The 17197-nt window shown below is 35.4% G+C and overlaps 4 protein-coding genes and 1 pseudogene across 4 annotated transcripts; 1 reads left to right on the top strand and 4 right to left on the bottom strand.

Moving 5' to 3' along the window:
* Positions 1-2579: 2579 nt before the first annotated feature.
* On the bottom strand, positions 2580-4919 carry LOC106337740 (cell division cycle-associated protein 7). Its single transcript, XM_013776868.1, has 5 exons — positions 4482-4919; positions 4118-4351; positions 3655-3738; positions 3416-3545; positions 2580-3318 (listed from the first exon to the last, which is right to left on the bottom strand). The coding sequence occupies exons 1-5, from the start codon at positions 4751-4753 to the stop codon at positions 2773-2775; spliced, it is 1266 nt and encodes a 421-aa protein (XP_013632322.1). The 5' UTR covers positions 4754-4919; the 3' UTR covers positions 2580-2772.
* A 570-nt stretch (positions 4920-5489) lies between these two features.
* On the top strand, positions 5490-7968 carry LOC106340105 (GDSL esterase/lipase At2g23540). Its single transcript, XM_013778968.1, has 5 exons — positions 5490-6018; positions 6204-6334; positions 6428-6676; positions 6753-7008; positions 7127-7968. The coding sequence occupies exons 1-5, from the start codon at positions 5697-5699 to the stop codon at positions 7348-7350; spliced, it is 1182 nt and encodes a 393-aa protein (XP_013634422.1). The 5' UTR covers positions 5490-5696; the 3' UTR covers positions 7351-7968.
* Positions 7969-12888: 4920 nt separating this feature from the next.
* Positions 12889-14072, bottom strand: LOC106337206 (putative methylesterase 19). Its single transcript, XM_013776271.1, has 3 exons — positions 13612-14072; positions 13407-13544; positions 12889-13329 (listed from the first exon to the last, which is right to left on the bottom strand). Exons 1-3 carry the CDS (start codon positions 13978-13980, stop codon positions 13048-13050), a joined length of 789 nt encoding a protein of 262 aa, XP_013631725.1. The 5' UTR covers positions 13981-14072; the 3' UTR covers positions 12889-13047.
* An 88-nt stretch (positions 14073-14160) lies between these two features.
* LOC106337205 (methylesterase 7-like) lies at positions 14161-15260 on the bottom strand. The gene is made up of 3 exons (XM_013776270.1): positions 14852-15260; positions 14639-14776; positions 14161-14569 (listed from the first exon to the last, which is right to left on the bottom strand). Exons 1-3 carry the CDS (start codon positions 15221-15223, stop codon positions 14288-14290), a joined length of 792 nt encoding a protein of 263 aa, XP_013631724.1. The 5' UTR covers positions 15224-15260; the 3' UTR covers positions 14161-14287.
* Positions 15261-15814: 554 nt separating this feature from the next.
* LOC106338919 lies at positions 15815-16632 on the bottom strand (annotated as a pseudogene).
* Positions 16633-17197: the final 565 nt, after the last annotated feature.

Raw genomic sequence — 17197 nt, forward strand, 5'->3', positions numbered from 1 at the left:
AAAAAATAATAATTAAGAATAGTTGAAAAAAAATTATTTGAACTTGGACTCAATGGTCCAAAGGAAAAAAAAAGGTGAGAATTGAATCTGATTTTTTAATAGGCCCAAATGGCCCAAGAGAGATTTGATTTGGGCTGGATCCAAAAATAATGACCCAATATAGATTTGTTATTAATATTACTTAATTGCCCTTAATGAAACATGCAATGTTAGTGAAGGAAACATGCCCCTAAGGTAATTATGACAATAGGATCCTGCTTTAATAGTATAGATTTGCCAGAATATTTATTCAAATAGATAAAAAGGAACTCTACATGACATACTATTAGAACAAGTGTGATGATTATCTTTTAATTCGGAACAAATTGACAATTAAAAACTTGATCAACAATTTCCATATATTGTTTTATATTTTGTTTTATTTCCAAAACTATACATTTTCTAGCATGAATTAACTCACATTTCTTATTTTCCTGAAAAAATTACATTGCCTAATATTTTCTATATACTATTCTAAGTTGTATATTTTTCCGGAAATAAACTAAATCCGAACGATATCTGACTCAATGAAATGAACTTGAATCGAATCTGACATAAATATCGAATAGATATTGTTTTACTATATTTTGAACTATAAGTTTTATCCAAACCGAACCGAATGGATATCCAAGAAAAATCCAAAAAAATTTAAGTCCCCAAAAAAAATCCAATTTTGAACCTAAACCGAAATTAAAATAGAATCAATTGGGTTTATGAAGTAGTACAATATCAGAAATGAACTTGAGAACGAACTTTAAAAATATCCGGATGAGATCAAATTTCATGCAAAAAATGAAATCCGATTGAACCCGAACCAAACCGATTGGACACTCGAACGCCCATACCTATTTTTTTTATTTCCAAAACTATGATTTTCTAGCATGGATTAACTCACATTTCTTGTTTGATATTCTGTTTCAAAAGTAATTAAATGGTTAAAATTTGGAAAACTTACATCTAACATGGGCATTGAGATCTTCGGGTCGGGTTCAAGTATTTTCTTTTCCGATCTTGGTAGGGTTCTTTCGGGTTCTAGACATATGGAGTTGATTAGGTAATTGGACATTTTTGGTTTGAGTTCGGGTCAGCTATTTCCGGGTCTAGGTTGATTTGGGTCTATAATTATAATACCTATAAAATACCTAAATTTTTGGATATGTAGCAGGTCCGGATCGGTTCAGGTATTTATGACCCGAAAAAGATCCGAAATATTCGAATCCCATCAAAATTTAGCCAAAATTCGTCATGTTTTTCTAAAAAAAAAATCAAAATAACCAAAAATAAATTATTATTATTAATATTAAACATTTTAAAACTCTAAATCTGATATTTGAAATTTCATCTTATATATTAAAACAGAAGTCACAACCTTGATTCATGTATGATTTTTTAAAAAAATGGACCTAATGGACCTATTCCTAGAAAGTCATGTTACATTTAATCTCTAATCTTATCATTTAAATTTTGGGCATACCAGAAACTTTTATTGGACTATCAATAATTGGATTTAAACAATAGATGATTCATTAGATTTATATATAGTATAAATTAAATAAATATAATTTAATGTTGTAATATTATACCTCCATATGTTAAATATTTAAATATTTGTCGATGTTAACTTTTAAAATTATAAAGATTTTTTTTTAAATAAAAAAAATCATATTATCTAACAATGAATTTTTACTACCTTAAACCAATGAAAACACATTTTAAACTATATAGTTTATTTTAAAAATTAAGCAAAAACTAATTTTTTAATTATTTACTCGATAACATAAATCTATGAAACGAAAAGTTTAATTTTTAAAAAACTTTTTAAATTTGTGAAATGTTACAATATCTTTGAATATGACAATAAAATAATATTTTACTAATCTTTATATATATAGTTACGATTTTAATAATGAAATAATAATCCAAAAATATATGTATAGAAAAAGATACAAATACATGTGAAAGTTTAAAACAATTTATTCAATGAAAAAAATATACCGTAAACTTATTATGTTTTAAAAATTGATAGACACATATATATTCTAATATATATCAATTTAGAATTGAAAACAAAATATTTATATAAAAATAAATGAAAACAAAAATTCACGCGGTTGCGCGGATCGAGATCTAGTATTACTTAAAAATGTTACAAAATAAAATATGAAGATTACAAACAAAAAGACAGTACAACAACAATCATAAAATTAAAATATAGAAAAAGAACACATGGAGTCGTAGTTTTTTTTTTTTTTTGATCAAGGAGTCGTAGTTTTAAATATAGATGTTTTTAGATAGAATCTGAATGGATTCTTCCTGGAATGGATTTATTTGGATTGGTTCTTTTCGGATTCTGATTTATTCGGATTAGGTCTTTTCAGTTTCAGTTATTTTAGATAGGAAAATTTTAGATCCAACTAAGTACTTGTAACATTTTAGTTCAATTTTGGATCGAACTTTCTTCTAATAGTGGCAGATACTTCTGAAATTTCTACTTTGAAAACACAGATTCCGAGTTATCCTCAACAACTGACATGCTAAAGAGTGTTTGTAAGGACTCTTACTCGGTCCAATAGAAACAGAAAAGGTGTTAAACTGTCAAGGAGCTTGAACAAGCAACCAAAAAAACATAACATAGAGTCAGAGAGGGAAACAAAAGAGGGTTACCTTGTGAAGGAGCAACAAAAAAAACATTACACGGGGAAATGTGAGCGAGAATGAGAGATAGCTTTCTATCTAAAGGCCACTTTGGCTCCTTCGACGTTGCCTTAGTCTTGCACCAATACTATCTGGATTAGGTTCCTCAAGAGCCGCTTTCCTCTTGCTTCGAGTATTCACAGAGCTGCCAATGCTCTCTGAATTGGGTTCGAGAGATGCTCTCCTCTCACTTCTCCTTACACCAGTATTCACTGAGTTACCTACAGTCTTTGCCTCCTCGTTGAGAACCTCAATATTTTCATGAGCTTTTGGATGATCACTAGTGACCTGAACATCCGCTGAAGGCAAGCAGAAGCTCAGTGACCTTTTAGCTGAATTCTGATTCTCGTCTGCTGTGTTTTCATCTTCCTCTTTCTTCAAGGAATCACCATTTTGACTTCCCATAATCTGAAGCGTTGGTACTTCATTAGGGAAATCATCATCAGCAATGTCCGGAAGTTGTTTTGCTTCTTGAAACGAAAGTGATCTCTTTGCAGAAGCTTGATTCGGGGTGGCATCATCACTCTGCGCCCGTTTGGTTTGAATCAGATAATGCGCCACAGACTTGTAGCCGAGTTTAGCTATCTAGAAACAATACCAATAAAGAAATCTTGAGTCTATTCAACAGTAACATAAACACAAGATAAAGAGCAAATTGAGTGATATAAAAAGAATAACGCACCCTTCTATAAATCGGACCAGTTGGAACCCATCCTTTATGATTCCGGCACAAACTGCAGTTGCAAATCCCGCGACATACAGGGCAAACCCACTCTGGATTGTCAAGAGCTTCAAGCACATGTTCCCCATATCTATTCATCAACAAAATAAAACACATTCAACACCAACAAGAAAAAATAATCCATTGCTAGTGTGATCTTACACAAATGTGTGTTTGAGAAGAAAAAGGAGAGTAGTCACCTCATGAGCAAACAATCTCCACAGAATTGTCCTTGGACCAAGTCGCATACACTGCACTGTGTCCGATGACCGAGCGTTTTCTGCCTGTAAAACAAACACACACTGAACCGTTAAGCAAATTCGTGGGTTTGGCCAAACTGGATTCAAATTTCTGTGTAAAGAGGGACTAAAACACACATAGAAGCATTAAGCAACTTGGTTTCAAAGAGTTGAAAAAAAAACAAGTTCGTTTCTAAAAACACACACTAAAGCATTAAATCAATTTCGTTAGTACTTACTTGTCTTCAGCTTAGATTCAGATATCTGTTTAAAGAGGTTCTAAAACACACACACTGAAGCATTGAGCAAGTTCGTTTTAACAGATGCGAAACAAAGTTCTCTCTTATGACAGAAAAGGAAACACTAAGAGTTTAATCCACTTTTAAGTATGTATGAATCTTGGGAGTTAGATTGAAGAGTAAACCTGCACTGGTGACAAGTTTTGCCCTTGAAGGGATCATAAATCCTTTTTCCATCCTTGCCATAGCCATCGACAAAACAAGTCCAGCTTCGTTCTGTGTTCCCAAGCAGCTTCTCATGCTCCTCTGTGTAAACCTCCGCCCTTGGGCCTTCATAAATCAACAAGCTCTCTCCCTTAGATTTTTTACCCTTCACATTGTCTCTCTCGTTGTAGGCAACAGGAGTTGTGTTCTCCAACCTGAGAAAATGACAAACCCCAATTTCAACAGAGAAAACCCTAAACCCTAACTTAACCTGAAAAACCCCAACTTGCTCCAGCAAAACCCTAATTTTTCAATCGGAGAGCGAGACGAAGAAGGAGATTATACCGGGAAGATCGACGGGACGGAGCGGTGGGAGGAGTCGACTTCGGAGCCGGGTTGGAGTTGCCGAGCGATCTTTTACCGGGTCGGGTCTCGGATTGGAGTTTTCTCGCGAGATTCAAGATGCCGAGGTTCTGCATGCGCTGAAGATTCTCTTTGATCCTCTCTTCTCGGCATTGTTCGTAGAGAGAGGCCTTCGGGTTTCCTTGGATCTCTGATGGATTATTAGGGTTTGATTTGGGCATGGAAGCTTCCGCTGCTGTTCTCATGGCGAGCATGGTGATGATGACACTTGCTTTCAGATTGCACAGATCTCTCTAGTCTTTCACTGCTCTGAAGAAATTATTTATATATTTTTAAAGATGAGACTGCAACGGTCGGATTTTTTATTTGAAAATGTGCATGAATTTTGGGGAAATGTGTTAAAAGTGACTTGATGTGACTTCATTTAAAAATATAAAAAAAATTGCTACTTTGTAATGCAATACAGCTGGATAATAGTGGAGAATTTCGAAATTATTATTTTATAATAAATAATTATTCAATTGTTAAATAAGATTACCATACCTACTTTCTGAAAATCACAGGAAATGGAACGATATCAAATTTTTGGATAATGTCCAAATGAATAATAAAGTTTCGAGTTTTGAGTAAGGTTGCAGAAAAAACAAAAATGAGTCTCACCTTCTTGACCAGATTAACACCTAATCTTTTTTTAAACAACATTTTCTCATTTTCTGATAAAATTTCACATATATGATAAAAAAGTGAAGCATGATTTATAATTTTAAAAAGTTACTTCAATATTTGATACATAGTCTCTTTAACTCATTTTATTTACAGTTTACATTAATAAATTAAAAAATAAAACAATTTGTATTAGGTTGTAAAAAGTAGTGATAAAAAATGTAAGCAGAAGTTACTTTTCATATTGGAAATTGATATTATAATTTATTGTCCATCAGACTTGAACTACTTGGTTGGATTAATTTAAGGCCCTTAATTTAGTTATTACTTTAAATCCGGAGAACTCAAGCGTTCAACGAATCAAAGGCCGGGTCGTTATTTTCTCACAAGCAAAAGGAAAAACTAGTCCACATTGATGAACCACCACTAGAAAAATTCTTGAAGCACAGTCCCACACTTTTCCTATCGATCCCAAACCCTTCTTTATTATATAAATCTGAAAAGAAACACTCAGGTTTCTTTAAATCGAGAGATATGGCTTCTAGTTCAAGAAGAGATATGGCTTCTAGTTCAAGAAGAGATATGGACGTGTCTCTCTTCTTCTTTTTCTCCTTCCTCTTAACTCTCACTGCTTTAGTGGAATCTGCTGGCCGTGGAGTTACCAACAATGATAACAAAAATGGAGGATTAGGAGCTTCGTTTATATTTGGAGATTCTCTAGTCGATGCTGGTAATAATAACTATCTACCGACCTTGTCTAGGGCCAATATGCAGCCTAATGGTATCGACTTCAAAGCCTCCGGAGGCAACCCTACCGGTCGGTTTACTAATGGCCGGACCATTGGTGACATTGTTGGTACGTATACCTTTTTTGTTACAATTCTTTAACGCATATAAGTAAATGATATATGGTATATATACACCCCTAGTGTAGATATGATGTTCAGTTCTACTCGAGTATACCTTAATTTTTATGTTGATGTTTATTTCGTCTACTTATGTTAATTTTTGATATGAAGGGTTTGATTAATGATATGTCAGGGGAAGAACTTGGATCAGCGAACTATGCTATCCCATTCTTAGCACCAAACGCTACCGGAAAAGCTTTACTAGCCGGTGTAAATTACGCATCCGGAGGAGGAGGAATCATGAATGCAACCGGAAGAATCTTTGTAATTTTTAATCAATATGTTTAGATAATGTTTTACATTTCATTTTAAAGTACTAACTTGTGTTTTTTTGGTGTAAATGAAACTACTTGGTAGGTGAATAGATTAGGTATGGATGTACAAGTCGATTTCTTCAACACCACACGTAAACAATTCGATGACTTACTTGGAAAAGAGAAAGCAAAAGAGTATATAAGCAAGAAATCAATATTCTCCATCACCATCGGAGCCAACGACTTCCTCAACAACTATCTATTCCCACTTCTCTCCGTCGGAACACGTCTCACTCAAACTCCTGATAATTTTATTGACGACATGCTCGACCATCTTCGCGACCAACTAACCGTAAGCAACAACAAAAAGAATGGTCCGAAGAATGTTTTAAGCTTACAGTTAATGGTTGTTTATGGTTGCAATGCAGAGGTTGTATCAATTGGATGCAAGAAAGTTTGTGATCGGGAACGTTGGACCGATCGGATGCATACCGTACCAGAAAACGATTAATCAACTAAATGAAAATGAGTGTGTGGATCTGGCTAATAAGCTAGCAAATCAATACAATGTTCGACTTAAGATTTTATTAGAGGACCTAAACAAGAAGCTTCCCGGAGCAATGTTCGTGCATGCCAATGTCTACGATCTCGTCATGGAACTCATTACTAATTACGACAAATACGGTAATATTTCGTTTTTTTTTTCCGGAGCAATGTTTTCGGGTGTCGGTAATAGGTTCATGCATTGAGTTACTACATACATATACTCGTTTTGAGCCTTGAGTTCATGCGTGTTGTGTAGGGTTCAAAACGGCGACAAAGGCTTGTTGCGGTAATGGAGGACAATTCGCGGGTATAATACCATGTGGACCGACATCGAGCATGTGCGACGAAAGGGACAAGTATGTGTTTTGGGATCCTTATCATCCGAGTGAAGCAGCCAATGTTATCATCGCGAAGCAATTGTTGTATGGTGATGTTAAAGTCATCTCTCCGGTTAATCTCAGTAAACTTAGAGATATGTGATTTGATTGTTTGGAGATCCTACACTTCATTTCTTGCATTTACGTATGCTTTACGCGAAGTTAAAACCGATCTATGTATGTAAATGTATGTGATGTGGCTTTAATTTAAGTGACAAGATGTACTAAAAAAATTAAAATGTATGTTGACCCAAAAAGAAAGAAATCTATGTTTTTTCAGATTCCCTTTACGTTTACGAGTTTAATACATTGTTACACAAAGTTACTGATGGAGCTATCCGATGCCCAATACAATTTACAATGTCAGTGTTTACAATTTACAAATATTTATCCATAAAACTGTTATTATTGCTGGGAATATCATAAAATCATTTGTACTTGCTCTTGCTAAAGTCGTAAGTCGAGGTTTGACAATCGTAAAAAATTAGGTGGTTATAATGTTTTGCTAAAAACCGTTTATAATCTATAGATTGAGAATCTATTACTAATTTTATATGATCCTACATGGTCACACCTAAACAAATTGGATCAATAATATATATTGGAATTATGGGAATGAAATCATAATGTATATATATGTGTTTTATAGGATATAACAATTAGGCCTAGGCATTTCGGGTATCCGTTCGGTTCGGTTCGGATATTTCGGGTTTTGGGTAGTTCGGATAGGGGCTAGATGATCCATTTAGTACTTGGCCTATTTTCGGTTCAGTTCGGTTCGGATAGTTTCGGATTCGGTTCGGATAGTAAATGTAGGAACCGAAAAATATCCGGAAAAAGTTCGGTTCTCATTTGGATCCGGTTCGGGTTCGGATAGTTCGGGTAGTACGGATAATTTGGATAAAATATCGGTTATTTAGGGTAAAATATCAAATAATTAGGATGATTTAGATAAAAAATTTGGATATTTCGGATTACTTTGGATATTTCGGATAAAACTATCTGGATAGTTTCGGTTATTTTCGGGTAGTTTGGATACTTTATAATAATTTAGTTATCCTCAACTATTTTCAGATACTTTTAATAGAATTTTAAATTAAAAATATATATTTAGTGATGTTATATGTATAGATAATTAATATTTTTATATATTCGGGTACCCGTTCGGTTCTCGGTTCGGTTCCGGTTCAGTTCGGTTATTTCGGATATAAAAATATAGGAACCGTTCGGATATTTGAGGGTATTAGTCCAGTTCCGATTCGGTTCTGGTTAGGTTCGGTTCCGGTTCGGTTCGGTTATTCGGTTCCGGTTATTTTGCCCAGGCCTAATAACAATATATATACATAAACACGTGAAGGAATCAAGAGATGATAATCTCTTTCACGTCACATTGTCTACATGGGCTTGGCCCACATTCCTAATTAAGAGAATTAGTTTAATGACATTTGTTATAAAACGTGAGACGTGAACATAACAAAAGGTTGAGACAAAAACCTATATATCCAAGAGAGCGACAAAAGAGTTTGTCAAGGTTTCGAGATCTGATCTCGACGACACTAGCATCCCGTTCTGATCCAGTTTATGTGCGTGTGGATACCGGTAGAGGCACAACGTTTGGAGTGCTTAAAATTTCGACTTGGTTTATTCATCTTTCCGCAGCGAATAACCAGGTATATCCGAAACTATATATTTAAATTTATTTCAGTATTGACATAAGATTCTAGGCATATGAATTCATAGGTTGATTTATAAATCGTTATAAACCGGGTATGAATTCCAACAGTGGTATCAGAGCCTACTTGTTTAATACTGAAATTGTTATTGTTTGAACTTGATATGTTAGCTTGTTAATAGAAACCCTAATTTGATTATGGTATATTACGGTTAATGATATTGATTTATAACTAGAACCGGCGTGTCAAGTTAAACAATTAGAACATCCGAACGTCCATATGAGATACACGCTTTGGTTGAAGTGGCTTTAAAACTAATGTGCTTATGTTCAGAATAAGATTATACGAACATTGTGATTACTGTAATCAATTAGTTTTAACATGCTTTTGTCTCGTAGTGGTTTTATGAATGTCTCGTATGTGCAAGATGCATAAATTATATTTAGCACATGTGTATAGTAATAACCGATTGCTTGTCTAAATTAATATATGTATTTAAGATATTATATCAAAGAGTTGATATAGATTCGGTTAAATCGTTTAACGCGTTTTGATAATTTTAGTTATAGTTCTAATTTGATTAGAACTAAATACTAAGATTATCTAATTAATAATTAATAATTTTAATTAGATTAAATTAATTAAATTATTTATAATTCAATTAAAATACATATAAGATATGTATTAGTTATATTTATATTTTATATCAGATATAAAATTTAAATATAAATTAAAAGTTGTTCCTTAATTAATTTCAAGTATTTTTGATGTCTATCCAATCTTATCAACTATCAAGGCTCGTTTCGTTGCAAGATGGACTTGCCAAAGCAAGGTGTCTGCAATTACAGGAGTGAGGTGGATGGTAACGGTTACCATGTGAAGCAAGACTGGTTTACTTGACTAGACTAGGCTATCAAAACGGTTTTGGGCTTAGAGACATAGGTTGGATAAGATATAAGATGTCGTCTGACAACCAAGAATTATATTGGATATAATTAGCAAAGTGTTGCTTACCTAAATAGCTTTCTATTCGGGCGATGAGCAAAAGTCCACTCAGATTTTAGTGAAATATGGATCTTGGATTATTATATTCATTTGAAGAAAATGTTTTGAATATAATATGAGTTTTCTTAATTGTTGAGATTTCTCTAATTCCTGAACATCATATTAATATTTGCTATTCTTCTATTCCAGCAATGTTAACTCCTCACAACCCATTTTCATTCCAATATGCCCATAAGAAGGACAAATTGAATGGATCAAATTTCCTGCAATGGTATCGAAACCCGAGAATTATTTTCGAACAAGAGTTTAAACCCTACTTGGAAGATCTGAAAAAGAAAAAGACTTTTAAAACATCGTCTGGGGTATTTATGTTGTAGAAGTAAATGTTAATACTTCTGGTTCTACTTCATGGGTATTGGATACCGGTTGTGGTGCTCATATTTGTACGAATATGAATGGTCTAAGCAACAGTAGAATTTTGGAGAAAGGTCAAGTGGACCTACGAGTGGGAAATGGAGCAAGAGTTGCTGCATTAGCCGTGAGAACATTTCACTTGTCTTTACCTTCAGGATTGGTTTTAGAACTTAAGAATTACTACTATGTACCTGCTATAAGTAGGAATATTATTTCCACTCCTTGTTCGGATTTGGAAGGATTTCAGTTTTCGATCAAAAACAAGTGTTGTTCCTTTGATCGTAATGATATCTATTATGGTAGCGGTCCATTAGAGAATAGACTTTATATTCTAGCCCAAAGCGTGCATGTCTATAATATCAGTACCAAGAGATTCAAGTCTAACAACACGAATCAGACTTTTCTTTGGCATTGTCATTTGGGCCACATAAATGAGAAACACATTTAAAAGCTTCATAGTGATGGACTTTTGAGCTCATTTGATTATTAATCATATGAAAAATGTGAATCTTGTTTATTGGGTAAAATGACTAAGCTACGTAGCGATCGAGCACGTACACGGCTCGGACCTACGTAGCGACCTAGCTCTCACCGAAGCTCGGTTGCTACGTAGCGACCGAGCACGTACACGGCTCGGTCGGTACGTAGCGACCAAGCTCTCCCCGAAGCTCGGTCGCTACATAGCGACCGAGCACGCACAAGAATCCATGCATTCTCGTCTACTCTTGAATGCTATCTCCCGAAGACTGTAGCCAATCAATTTCATGTTTCCCGTCATAGAGGTGGTGAATATTTGAGTCAAGCGTTTAATGATCATCTGAGAGAATGTGGAATTGTTTCACAACTCACTCCTCCAGGAACACCACAATGGAATGGTGTGGTTCCGAGTATTTCTAACCCAGTGGATCTTTATTATGACAACAATGGAGCCATCACACAGGTGAAGGAACCTAGATCCCACCAAAAATCCAAACACATTCAAAGGAGATATCATCTCATTCGTGATATCGTCGATAGAGGAGATGTGAAGATTAGCAGAGTCTCACCGGATGCAAATGTTGCTGATCCATTGCCTAAACCTCTTCCACGACTTAAGCATGAGAGTCATACTATTACTATAGGCATAAAGTTTCTTAAGATGTGATCTTGATTCTAGTGGGAGATTTTTCTTTTATGATATGATGTTCAGGTTTACATACACTTGGTTATGTTTTAAAACTAAAGAAATTGTTTCAGATTTATTTTATTTTTGGATAATTAAATAAAAGTCCCAAAATGATTTATATCATTCTTATAGGTCATCAAGTACGTGACTTGATCATGAAACCCTATATGTAAGAGATGTTATAAATTATTGAGGTCCCTAGTCAAGGTTGTTAACTTGGGACATTAACAACCGAGTATGACTAGTATGTGAGGTGATTGATGACTAAGTTTCATGGAGTCATTCAATATGTGGTATTGAAGTCAATCACATGGATATGTGTTAGAGAACACATGATCGGACTGACTCGCTATGAGAACTCTACAAGATTGTTATATGAGTGTCATAAGAGTTTCTCATTACGACTATAGAGTGTAGTCCTTAGACCTGAGTTCATCATGATTCTTTACTTGTGGATTAGTTCACTTTGACCTTGTGAAACGTCAGCTGTAACTGGTGATTATAAAGGCATCACCAGTTATAAAGGCATTGATTAGGTGTTCTATGAAGTTTGTAAGGAGCATGGATGGAACAAGATGGGATTTGTCCCTCCCATATAACGGGAGATAAATATCTCTGGGCCTATCGAAGATTTGATACTGAGAAATGCATGGCTGTGCTCAAACGAGGTGAATGTCAGTCGTTTGTTTTATCAGTATAAATCAGAGTTCGATAAACGTGATCTAGCTTAATAAGGATGACACAAGTTTTTGCCTTATGCTGAGATCGAGATATAGATACAAAGGGATTATAAGAATAGATGATTCTAGTACAAGTAGGAGATTGTTGGGAATGTCCTAAAATCATTTGTACTTATTCTTGTTAAAGTCGTAAGTCGAGGTTCGACAATCGTAAAAAATTAGGTGGTTATAATGTTTTGCTAGAAACCGATTATAATCTATAGATTGAGAATCTATTACTAATTTTATATGTTCCTACAAGGTCACACACCTAATCAAACTGGATTAATAATATATATTGGAATTATGGGAATGAAATATCATAATGTATATATATGTGTTTTATATGATATAACAATATATATACATAAACACGTGAAGGAATCAAGATATGATAATCTCTTTCACGTCACATTGTCTGCATGGGCTTGGCCCACATTCCTAATTAAGAGAATTAGGTTAATGACATTTGTTATAAAACGTGAGACGTGAACTAGCATCCCGTTCTGATCCAGTTTGTGTGCTTGTAGATACCGGTCACAACGTTTGGAGTGCTTAAAATCTTGACTTAGTTTATTCATCTTTCCGCTGCGAATAACCAGGTATATCCAAAACCATAGATTTAGATTTATTTTAGTATTAGCATGAGATTTTAGGCATATGAATTCGTAGGTTGATTTATAAATCGTTATAAACCGGTATGATTTCTAATAATTATGAACAGTATCTCTTGCTTAGTTTTCATACATATAGGTAAAATATGTATTCCTATACGGCTTAATTATTGTGAAGGAAGCTGATTTTCGATCTCAGGTTTTATTCATTCATGCATACGTATCTGCGATCTTCAAGAGACAAGCACAAAGTTCTTGAGGCTTGGAGTTCATTGGCATATGATCAGCATCTTTTATCTTTATAACTTCTCTTGGTGGAAAGTTGCTGATTATCCAGCGCTGGTATTCCTTAGGTATTATATTATCCTCTTCGCATATTATATAGATACGTGGAATCGATCCATACCCTTCCTCACTAAACCTTCTTGTCCCTGCCAGATTATTTGTAACTAACGGGTTTACCCTCACCAACAGTTTCGCCAATTCAAGATCCTAACCAGTGACATTATTTTAAAATTGTTACATTTTGAGCTAGAAAAAGAGAGGTTTGATTAGGCTTGGAGTCTTACTTCAACTGGAGACAGTTGGTAAAATTTCTCGGCTAAGAACTTTGGTCCAAAAAGAATAGTCTGTAGAGGACGATCACATGTCCCGTAGCTTCCAAACACCGTGTCCAAGAACTCTTCTGGTGGAATGCTTGCAATCAACTGCAGATTTTAGTCACATGTCGGAATCACTTGTAGTGATTATACTGAATCAGTGGATGAATTGTACCTTTTCGAAAACATAAGCAGGAGGGTTTTTGGTGTCGGGCATCGAAGATGTCAAGAAGACAATAGCAGCGGTGTTACAAGGAAAGATGTCGGCAGCCAGAGCAGCTGGTATACCTCCCATGCTATGAGCGACTAGAATCACCTTTTCTTCAGAGGCAAGCGAGTCCATCATCTCTAGCAATGGCTTGGAATAATCCTCCAACGTCTGAATCTCTTCCGCTCTGGTTGTGTTGATACCCGATGCTGCCAGATCAATAGCAGAGACACATTGTCCTGCAGCTTCTAGAAGTGTTTTCACCTTGTACCAACTCCACGCGCCGTGGCATCCCGCATGGACAAGCACAAAGTGTTTCTTACTCTTCTTCTCCATTGCCTTTTCTTTTCAGCTTTTTTTGGTTCAACACTTATACTCTGAGTTCTAGAGAATGGTAAACCAACATTACATTGACTGTTAGTTTTAGGTCGTTGTCTTAGAATCGTACACCAACTTTATATTGACTTATAGTTTAAAGTTTGTACAGTTTATGGAGTTAGTTGGTTGACCTCTTGATTGGATATAATCTTAGACCACAAATTATATCTTAGGAAAAATATAAAAAATCTTATTCGTATAAACAACATATTTGGTTATTGAGATGGTAGAAACATATTTGGTTATACTAACTTTCAAGTTTCTCTTATGCATATTTATCTGCAATCTCCAAGAGAAGAGCACAGAGTTCCTGAGGCTTGGAGAACATTGGCATATGATCAGCATCTTTGATCTCCATCACTTCTTTTACCGGAAAGTTGTTGATCATCCAACGTTGGTAATCATCACGTACCACATTATCCTCTCCACATATGATGTAGATACGTGTAACCGATCCGTACCCTTCCTCAGTGAAGCTTTTTGTCCCTGCCAGATTGTCCGTAACTGATGGGTTTACCCTCAGCAGCATTTTCGCCAATTCAAAATCCTAAACAAAAAAAAATGTTACTAGGAAGATCTTGTTTGTGGCTGTAAAAGAGAGGCTGATGAGACTTACTTGGACTGGAGAAAGTTGATACAAATGCTTGGCCAAGAACTTTGGTCCAAAGAGAGCAAACTGTAACGGATGATCAGTTCTCCCATAGCTCCCCAACACGGTATCCAACCAATCTTGCTCTGAAATGCTTGCCATCATCTGCATATTTCATTCAGACATCAGAAAATCACTTGTAAGAAGAGATAGAACCGTGTAATAGAATCATTATTGTACATTTTTGAAAACATAAGCAGGTGGGTTTGTTGTGTCAGGCATGAAGGATGTCACAAAGACAATAGCAGAGATCTTATGAGGGAAAATGTCAGCTGCAAACGCTGCGGATATTCCTCCCATGCTATGAGCAACAAGAACCACCTTCTCTTCATCAGCCGAGCTCAGAACATCAAGCAATGGTTTGCAGTAATCCTCTAGTGTTTGAATCTCTTCTAATCTGGTCGTGTTTATACCTGACGCAACTAGATTTACTGCGGTCACAGTGTGACTTGCAGCCTCGAGAATCGGTTTCACCTTGTACCAGCTCCATGCGCCGTGGCAGAGCCCATGGACAAGCACAAACCGCTTCTGGTTCTTGTTTTCCATTTCCATTTTTTATTTATTTCATCCTTGTTGCTCTATATAAATATTCCTTTTATGGTAATATTATGTGTGGTAGAATGCTTTTGGCAAAAGATAAGTTTTGACATTATTGCAGCCACACGTTTCTTCATGTTTGGCATTTTTCTAAAAGGTTGAACAGAACTGCCAAATGTTCAATACTTTTTGTAGACTCCAAAAACATTTTAACAGGTTCATGAATTCAAATGGAGAAGCTAGTCACATGAATTTTCCTCTACATTCATTGAATAAAATAAAGAAAGAACAGACTTCTTATGTATATTTGTCACTGTTATGAACGAACGCAAATTAACTGGAAGAAAGCAAAGAAACTCAAGAACAAAAAAAAAACGAATTGAGTTTAACTACAAAAGATCAACAATCTCATACTACAGAAGATTTGTTTCACAAGCTTTTGTACTTTCAGTGGTAAAAGCCATGACCCCTAAGACTTTTGCACTAAACTATAAGAAGTTGGAGCTAGAAGAATCTCTAGTACAGACTTGTAACATCCTAAGCGATATGTATGACTTCAATAATTGGTCATCATTGAAATAAAGGACCTCAGAATGCTGTCTTGTAATCATCTTTCCTACTCTTTTGTTTTCTTGCTGAGAATTTTACTTGTGCTTTCTTATTACTGCAGTGGAACCTAAAGTTACTACTTATTTTCAGTGATGATTACAGTTTTGTGTAGGTATATTTATCCTCAACCTCCAATAGAAGAGAACAAAGTTCTTGAGGCTGGGAGAACATTGCCATATGATCTGCATCTTTGACCTCCATCACCTCTTTTACAGGAAAGTTTCTGTTCATCCAGCGTTTATAATCCTCAGGTCCTCTTGTGGAATGCTTCTGACCAGCTGCAGATTTCAGACATATATCAGAATCACTTGGAAGAGATCAGGCAGTACCTTTTGTAAAACATAAGCAGGTGGGTTTATTGTGTTGGGCATGAAAGCTGTCAAGAAAACAACAACAGCAACCTTATGTGGAAAGATGTCGGCAGGAAGTGCAGCGGATACTCCTCCCATGCTATGAGCAACAAGAATCACCTTATCTGAGCCAAGCGAGCTCAGAAACTCAAGCAACGGTTTGCAGTAATCCTTTAAAGTCTGATTTTTTTCCAACCTGGTCATGTTTATACCTGATGCAGCCAAATCCACAGGGGTAACATTGTGACCTGCAGCCTCTAGCTGTGTGTTTTACCTTGTACCAAATCCAAGCGCCGTGGCAGAGCCCATGGACAAGCACAAACCACTCCTGTTCTCCTTCTTTACTTCCAGAATCTTGGTTCAACAATTATATTGATGGTTGGTTTCCAGGATACTCTTTTGTATATTGACTGTTAGTTTCTGGTCATTCTCTGAGATCCATAGAATGCCAGACCAACAGTACATTGACTGTTAGTTTTTATTTTATTTCAACTACAAAAAGCAATAAAATCTGGTTGAAGTGATTTTGCATGAGACTTTCAAGTGATGGCCACTTAGTAATTGCGGCTTGCAGAACACTGGTAAACGATCTAGCAGTAAGTTTGCTGGGTATCCTCACCGTTTGATGTGATTCTGAAACGGTTTTGTCCACTTTGTATGTATGTATGTATGCTTGTAGAATGAATGTAAGTAGAATAGTAAACTATATTTGTTCACAAACGATAAAATGCCACAATACTACAAATATCAAATGGGCCGGTACGTACACCTGCTCGAGATTCAGTATGCTTACAATGTATTGTCAGCCTAGATTAATGTTTCCCTCAGTTCTTGCATTTCTTTGATGAGAGATGCTGAATAGTTGTTATTTGAGAAATTTCTCTTGTCAAGTTAGTTCCCGTTAATATGATTGTGTAATGAATCTTTCTGTTGGTTAAGCTGTCTGTATCAAACATGTTTCTGTCACAATAAATCAACTACATCATATTGTTTCAGTCTTCTTTTTTTTTGGGGTCAAAGTTATTGTTTC

The sequence above is a fragment of the Brassica oleracea genome, chromosome C4 (assembly GCF_000695525.1).
Source record: "Brassica oleracea var. oleracea cultivar TO1000 chromosome C4, BOL, whole genome shotgun sequence".
Lineage (NCBI taxonomy): Eukaryota > Viridiplantae > Streptophyta > Magnoliopsida > Brassicales > Brassicaceae > Brassica > Brassica oleracea.